The sequence below is a fragment of the Theropithecus gelada genome, chromosome 17 (assembly GCF_003255815.1).
Source record: "Theropithecus gelada isolate Dixy chromosome 17, Tgel_1.0, whole genome shotgun sequence".
NCBI classification, from domain to species: Eukaryota; Metazoa; Chordata; class Mammalia; order Primates; family Cercopithecidae; genus Theropithecus; species Theropithecus gelada.
The window spans coordinates 41,447,552-41,455,971 of NC_037685.1; the positions used below are offsets into that span (position 1 = coordinate 41,447,552).

The window sequence follows — 8,420 nt, forward strand, 5'->3', positions numbered from 1 at the left end:
GGAACAGTTTATTCTTTGCAGAATGTCTTCCTGGTTAAGAAGAAAATTAAAGATTAAAAAAGAAAATGAAGGGTCTGGCAACTATGAACCTAATGGTGCCCTAACGTTTGCTATTTTAAGGCCGAGAATGCCAGATGGAGAGAACGCCATGAGCTTTTGAGCTTGTGTATTTTACGAGAGGCTCGAGTGTGAACAGTAGACTACAGGCCTTGAGACTGAGAAGGAAGCTATAAAATGTGGGCCAAGGGAACGTCTGCAGGACCGGATTTCAGAGCACCCTATCGTGGCGGATAAAGAGCCACTAACAGCTTTTTTCTTTATTTAGTAGCCAAATTTTTGGCCCTTTGAGGAAGGAGTAAGCATAAAGTGAATTTAACCAAGTAAAATGTATAGTCCTGCCTGTTGTAGTCCCATAGTTCACTATCCTAGAGATACCTGCTTTTCACTATTAGTTTTATTAAAGTGTATTGAAAGCCTACCATGTGTCATGAACAGAATTTTTGTCAAGAGGCAATGACAAAGGCAGTGGTGCCCAGCAGTTGTTGGGTGACTTTCTTACATGATGTTACCAGATGAATCAAACAAGAACTTCACTCTTCCGTATAAAACATGTCTGCGACATTCCTCCTTTTTGCCTTCACGTTTAGGAAGTCCCTAAGAATCTCTCCTTTTGTTCCCTTCCCTTCATCATCTTACCTTTTACATTCTGACCAAAGTAAAAAAACAAATAGTGGCAACTAGAGAACTACACAGGGAAAGCATCAGGACATAGCTGGTCCTGATACAAAAGAGCTCTTGCATCTCTAGAGGTATCCGGGGAACTAATAAGTCTCCCTCAGAAAACTCCATGCCCTTCAGTACCCAGGTTCAACACATAACTAAACCTTGTACCTGGTACACAAGTCCTAAAGAAGACCACACAGACTGTGGCACTGAGCAGGCGGACGTGTAAATAGCCGTTTCCCTGTCCCACAGTCCCTCCTGGAGGTAATACCGAGTTGGGCTCAAAGATTTTATTAAAAATGTAGGCACAGTGCAATGACTTAACACTGAATAGAAGAGCTCCTGTTAGACTGTTCAAACATCCCAACTGTTTCCCCTTAAGGCAAAAGAAACTATTTTGAATAAATGCTTCCATTTTGAGACATCTACATGGTATTTATAGAAAGCATATGAGTCAATTTGAGTGAGGTATGATGCCAAAATGTGCAAAGGAGTGAAAACATTGGTTGTTGTCCTTGTTACCATATGTATAAAAACACTTCACAAAAGTCTCCAATGTTTGTGTTGCTAAAACATGGAAGACTGGGTTCGAACATTTTAAAGGAATGGTTCATTGTAGGAAATGTGAAGTATAGTATAGAATTAGCTTTAGCACCTTCAGAAAGCAATGCATCATTTGAACAAATTTTCTCAGTTATGGATGCTGTCTACAATTAGAACAAGTTGTACAGCCAAAGTCATCTTCATTGTTAAAACTAAGTTTAGATTATCATGCATTGAATTTTACACTTATTAACTGGGATATACATTTCAAAAAAGAAAAATCTACTCTCCCAACAAGGCAGTACTCGGGAGCCTACCTCAAATGCCATCCTTTGGTTCATGGAGTGGCACTGCTCTACAAAACCCATTTTGTTACCTCAGTAACTAAAGCTTCCTGGATGGAGTCCAAGGCCAACTCATACTACATTGAATCCCACTCTAAAGCCAAGCGTGTTAGAAGAAACTTACATCTGTTTGGTGTTCCAGTCATGCAGTCTGAATTTGATGTTTTCATTTGAAATATACTCAGTGTTTAGACATGCAGAGGTTGTGGCCCATTTGTGGCTCAACCGGCTCTACTGGAACCTAGGATGAGTTGGTAGGCTCAGAAGGAGGAGGAGTAAAAAGTGCTCACTCTTCTTCCCTCTCTTCATATTTTCTCACTTCCAAACACCATGACAGCCCTAGATGTAAAGCAAGTAGCTTTTAAAAATAACGTCTATTTAAATGAGTAACAGTGGCATACCAGGTGTTTTGGCACCTAAAACAGCTTAGTGAAAGGTAAAAGCAGAGCTGAAAGGCAGCCAGACAAGTAGGAAATAGGACATAATCATTGGTCCCACCAAGCCCTGCATGTTCCATCTCGAAGTTACATGACAGAGCGGGAGACTGAGTTCAGAAAAAGAGAATTGATGGAATGTTCTCAGTGTGCCGTGCAGAACTAGGTCTAGGGCATCTGCTTCGTACTAACACTTGGCACTGACATTTGTACTCAATAAAATCCTCTTAGATTATGACTTATCTTAAAATCTGTGTTTTCCAAAATCCTACCAAGCCATGGAAGTTTGGGTGTATCCTGTGTATGGTTGAGTGGCTGTATCTATGTGAGGGTCTGTGGCTTCCTTTGCTTGTTTTACATTTATGTGTCTGAAGAGACAGCAATGACATGACCTTAGTATTTATCTTTATTGTGGATTTTCTTTTTTCAACCACACTTCTTTCCTTAGTACCCTTGGCTTAAAGTGCAGTGACCTAGATTATTTCCAGAACGGGCCTATTATATACATTGGTCAATCCAAACTATCATACTGGTTTAAAGAAAGCTATGAAGCCTCCTTCAGGCAAAATAAATGCCTTGGACTTAGTATTCCCTATTTAATGATTTGCCTAAAATACAGTCACCTTGCATGACTCATACAGTGAAAGCTGAAGCAGGTAACATTTATTCTAAATGCATAGCTGTTGCTCCGCTAAGAAAGTAGGACATTTAAGTGTGTGTGCGTGTGTGTGTGTGTGTGTGTGTGTGTGTTCTATGATAATAGTTGTTAGACTGGGTGTTTTTATGAAGATAGCGAATTTACTTTATATCCAGGACTTTTAAGCTATTGGAATTTATTTTAAAAAGCATGTATTGTGCAAACACATTTTTCATGTTCTCTTCCAGTTAAATTTTACATAAAATAAGCCCAAAACACTATTCAATGAATGCCTCTTATTTAAGTATTAATAATGAGCTAATCAATAACTTTTGGGTAGATGAATAACTTTGTCCTTAAATTCGTAACTCTATTATCTGCTTATTTTCACACCAACTCAATTATATAGCAGTGCTCTGAAATTCCACGAACCCTTGACCGAACTATCTACACTTGTTGACAGTGTAAAGAATTGGAAATAATCAGTAAATTATTTCATAACTTCCAAAGACGTAGGAAGCAAAATTAACCTAATATTTATCTCTGAAATAATAATAGGTGCTTTATACCAAATTCACTGGTATTTGGCAGTATTCTCCCAAGTTTCTTAGTTTGAAACCAGTTAATTGTACTCTTTTTAAATTTAACATAACATAATAGGTAGTAGTCAATCTGTTCCTTTTGGCTGTAACAGTTAAAAGAATTTTAGTGTTTGTTTCATTTTAATTACCCAATTAACTTTTTAGTTCTACTGCTATTTTGGGATCAAAAACCTGCAAAAGATTTTAGGCCTCATGTTAATAGCAGGAGAATGGAACTCACCAAGTACAATACTGAAAGGGAATGGCTTGGCATGGGTTTAATTCAAGCTTAACGGACTAAAACTTTTAGAAGGTAAGATAAATAATGTGGCACATTAATGTCCCATTTAAATATATATATATTATATATATATAATATATATATATACTAAATGCTCTAACTCCCAGGTTGGAACTCATATCCCTGGATATCTAAGACTAAATTATCCTGTTAGAATAGTTGGTAATGTTCTTAGATACACTTTGTGTTAACCCATCAATTCATACCAAAATACTTTAGCATTCATAAGGTGCAAAATACATTGCTCTACAAATAGTCATTTGTTCGACAGTTTCCAAAAATGCCTTGGAAGGGGGGAAAAACTATTCCAGAGAGATGAAAGTGGGTGGGATGGAGGACGTGTAACAAAAAGATTGTGAATTGTGTATAGGGAGAAATTTAGTGTTTCTGGTAAAATTGTATACAAAAAAAATTATAAAGGCCTACAGAGAAACTTACTGTTCTGTGCTAAATTATTTCCCACTCTCCAGTTCTATGGAAGGACTAACTTCAAGGTCCCTAAGACAAATGGTCACATCTAAATAAAAAATGTTTTTACAGCATTCCTTTCTCAGAAGAGAGTTAAATCTTTTCACAGAAGGACACAAGAAGGATTCAAAAGACCACTGTTTTTTACCGTGTAAAGCAGTCACACCCCTCCCCTTCCCACCGCAGCCCTTGGTCTGTCTCACTTTGAGAAGTCTTGCAAAAAGGGTCTTCATATTAGACTGTGAGATAGTGTTGGAGACGTAAGTTGGTTTTGTATGAACCAAGCATCAGCAAGTTTTAGGTTTGATGTGAGGGGTTTGGAGTACATCTTGGGGTACACTTCATAGCTGAATTAGACATACGGGTGGAAAGGTGACAACACTGTTTTCCCCTTGGGCAATTCTCAGGTTGGTGTGTCGTTTCAGAGTTGCTAAAAGCTGAGGAGTTGAGAAGAAAGAAGGGTAAAAGGACGGAGGAGGAGGAGGCAGAGGGGGTGAATAGAAAGGGTGTAAGAACTAGAACACAGGGAGGAGGACTCAGGGCAGAGCCCAGAGCCCACTGCAGCACCGAGTCCAAGGAGCATCCAGAGGCTACTACCAGAGCCTCAATTGCCATCCCAAAGTACCAAGTGGGGGCAACCTTCTCGACCCCAGCACAGAAACCTCTGCCCTTTTGAACTGTGTAACAACTCGCAGTTTCTCCTTTGCTGCAGGAATGGTGGCCGCAAGCTGTCTCAGCCTCCACACCCACCGCCTCCGTCCCCGCCCACCCACACCTCCTCCTCCTCTGCCTCCCGCTGCACCCGCAGGCGGCAGCCCCCTCGGAGCGCGCCACCCCAGCTACATTGCATTGGCAAGGTTCGGAGACTGGAGGGCACCAGCCACTTGCTGCCCCAGTCGCCGGGGCTCTGGGTGCCAGTGCGGCCCCAGCAGAGCCCAGGGTGTCAGGGAGGCCGTGGAGAGCCATGATCTACTGCACCGCAGTGCCAGTGTCAGGAGCTTCCAGAGCCCGGGCCGCCACTGCGGGACGGGCGATCTCCCTGCTCCCCGCTTCAAACACAACCCCAGACACAAACAGCCGGTCGCAGGTCCCTCCCCACCCTGAATGGAGCCAGGGGACGCCACACACTCCCGGCTGCGAGCGTGAGCGGTTCCCGGAAAGGCTGCGCCCAGCCTCCTCGCCAGCGCCGCCACCACCACCATGCAGCCCTCCGGCCGGCCTCCCCTGGGTTGTTCGCCCACAGCTCCGCGGCCGCCCCCAGTCGCCTCAGACTGAGATGCGGGGACGGGAACCCCTGGGATCCGACTCCCCAAATCAGATGCATTTGCATTTCTTATGTAATGTACTGCAAGTTCCCCTGTTGGAGCCCGTTGGAATCGGGGCGCATGATCACCAGTAGGCTTAAAAGCAGGAACCCACGGCCTGGCTCATCCCTACCCCCTGCCCCGTGGGATCCCGACACAGGGCTTTGACACCGCTTTCTGAAGGGGGGGAATTAAATTACAAATATTAGAGGGGCTGGGCTTGTCTTCTCAGCCTGGAGTTCCCTCCAGGCGCAAGCCTTGGTCAAGTATTCCCAGTGGCAGGATGTGTCAGAGGCAGAGAGGGGGAATGAGTTAATACTGGGGCGCCCGGAGCTGGACGGGGGAGGGCGCGGGGGCTGACGGAGGAGCGGGGCCGCGAGGGAGGGGGCCTCTTGTACTTTGGTAAAGGCGATCGTGGTGGCGAATATTGTGCAAGCTAATCAGAAAGTCTAGAGCAGGTTCTCGGAACCCAGCTACGTCCCCCGAACCTGCTGCAGAAGTCAGGGGAGCTTGGGGTTCTTTTTCCTGGCAACTACCGAAGCTTCAGCTGCCTGGGGTACAACCTTAAGCCAGAGCCCTTCACTATTCCACCAAACATAGGCAACCAAATACATTAAAAAAAAAAAAAAAAAGTTTCCTCCTCCCTCCTAGTGATGGATTGTGTCACAGCCAAGAGATGCCGATAATGGTTTTGGGGTTCGTAGACGCCGATCCAGCTGTTACTTGTTTATTCATGCAACACCTCTATATGCAACACTGTCCTGGTTCCTTGTTGTTTCCCCTGCCTTCCTGCATAGCAGAACTGCAGATCTAGCTCGATGAGCAACAGACAGGTTATTATGAGGAAAAACATAACATGATGCATGTTTTGCTTACCAGTTGGGTTCTTGTTTTTCTTAAGACTCTTGCCACAAAGACACTGCAGCATATGCGTTCCTTTGCTGAAAATGTTCCAAAGAAACCACATTGATTTGGGCGAAAAGCAATCCAGCAGCTTAGACACCCTGAGAAAGAAGAGATCCTTGTGGTTGCATAATAATAATTTGAAATCAGTTCTCCTGAAGAGGGGCACCGGTTTTACCATAGGAAAAACGATAATATTCCGGATCTTCTCCCAGTTTTTTCCCCTCACGTGGTATATTTCTTTGAGACTTCTCAGTGATTGTTTTTTTTCGGCCAGGGTGAATGATTTATCCCCCCTCGATCACCACCGGATTATTACCAAAGGGTCGGAGAAAAAATCCTTTTTCAGCATGAAACCAAACAAAAAAGCAAAGAGATCCCAACTGAGATCAAAACTAATCAGGGAGAACAGTAATGCACAAAAGATCCCCAAAGAGAAAACCATAGCCTTTTTACTTGATCGCTATGAGGATGGGTGGATCTGCAGAAGGCAAAGCAGGATTCATCTTACTGAGAGAAGACTGCCATTGTGTAGCCCCTAGGAGAGAAGGAAAAAAAAAAAAAAAAAACAGGAAAGAAAGAAAGAAAAAAGAAAAAAAAAAGGAAAAAAAAAAAAAAAACCACCACACACACTCACACACCAATACCACCTCCGAGATTGAGTCTGACAGCCGAAGACAGAGCCTCCCTTCTCCCAGTGTCGATTTTTTTTTATAATCAATCGCCAGTGCTCAGTGGGATCGGTTTGAACCTGCAGTTCTCAATCACCATGAAGAAAAGATGCAAATTTAGGTGCCCCCTCCCCTTGTCAGTCTTGTAGTAGGTAGAGAGCGCCACAAATCCCCTTCCTCCTTCCTCTCACTCTTCCAGTTTCCAACAACCGTGAGCATGAGGAAAATCTCCCCTCCGGATTCCTCGCCCAGCCTCGGATGTGAGTTACAGGCATTAGAGGGAGGAGGAGGAGGAGTTGAAGTTTGCATTGAAAAGACTGGCTTTCCATGACGTAGCCACGTGCTTTCAGACCCGTCACCAGTGAGATGCTTCAACCAGCCCAGGGAGGGCAGTGTCACTGCAGTCTCTCTGCTAGGGCCCCTCCTGAAGTCTCCCCACACGCCAGCTCCAGCCCCAGCCCCAAACCCAGACCCAATGCGGGACCCTCTCCCTCCTCCGGCAAGCACCAGTCGGCCTGCTGTTTGCTCTTGGAGCCAATCTAACAGCCTTGTGTTAAAAGTGAATTTTGAAAAGTAAAAATTAAAAATTACAATGAGTAAACCTTAGAAAATGCATGTTGGGAGGCTGGAGGTGAGGAGGGAGGGAAATAAAGAGAAACAGGGGTTTAATACTTCTCCACCCAGCCAAAATTAGTTCCACCTTCACATTTTCAAAAGCAGCATAGAATGCATCTAAAACATTAAGGAAAACTCAAGTTCCTTTAATTCTTATTATTGGACTCCTACTTAAGGGGCTGTTTGAAAAATATAAACTAGATATATAACAGGTATTACCAGAAACAGCCTCTTAAAAGGACCACCACTAAAATCTAGGTGGCAAACTGTACTTTTGTGGGGAGGGTCATATATACATGAGAAAATGTATGCCTTTTATAGAGAGACAACACATTACCTTTAAATAATTGTGCAGAAAGTCCCTGCTTAAATCACGCCCTAATTCTTTGCATGTTTCTGCACTCATTAATTGAGCTAATATTAAATTCACCCTCATTTACTTCTCATCTGTACATCTCACCTACACTAACCCAACCTAACAAAACAGGCAAATTTTCTGTTTTCATCAAGATGTAACCCAGAAAAATCAAAGGATTTTGGACCAAAGTGTTATTTTGTTTTATTCTACTTGGAGGAAAATACAATGTGCAAAGTAATACAAACAATTACAAAAGTAATATAACAAACTCCAGTATACCCGCTACTCAAAATTAACTTAAAAATTAGCATTTCATCATATTTTTGAGATAAGGATTTTAGAGAAGTAAAATTGACCACTCCCATTTTCTGTGGGTACAGGAATTAAACTTATGCCAGCTTATTTCTATTTTTATAGGTAAATTGACACAAAAATTTTAACTCTAATTCAAACATATATATTTAGAAGTTTCTTCATAATTTCAAAAAATTAAAACTACTGCCTCTACTGCATGGTATATAAACTTAGATGTAGATTT

General features: G+C 42.7%; 1 protein-coding gene across 12 annotated transcripts in view; it reads right to left on the reverse strand.

Moving 5' to 3' along the window:
- Positions 1–7,222, reverse strand: part of FGF14 (fibroblast growth factor 14) — a 683,901-nt gene extending 676,679 nt beyond the window's left edge. For 7 of the 12 annotated variants that reach the window (XM_025364145.1, XM_025364143.1, XM_025364151.1 and 4 more), the window contains exon 1: positions 6,212–7,222. In XM_025364145.1, coding sequence (XP_025219930.1) covers positions 6,212–6,419 — 208 coding nt within the window. In that variant the 5' untranslated portion in view covers positions 6,420–7,222. The remainder of the gene's footprint in view (positions 1–6,211) is intronic. The other 5 variants (XM_025364149.1, XM_025364146.1, XM_025364148.1 and 2 more) reach the window with 5 other exon arrangements.
- Between the last annotated feature and the right edge of the window lie 1,198 nt (positions 7,223–8,420).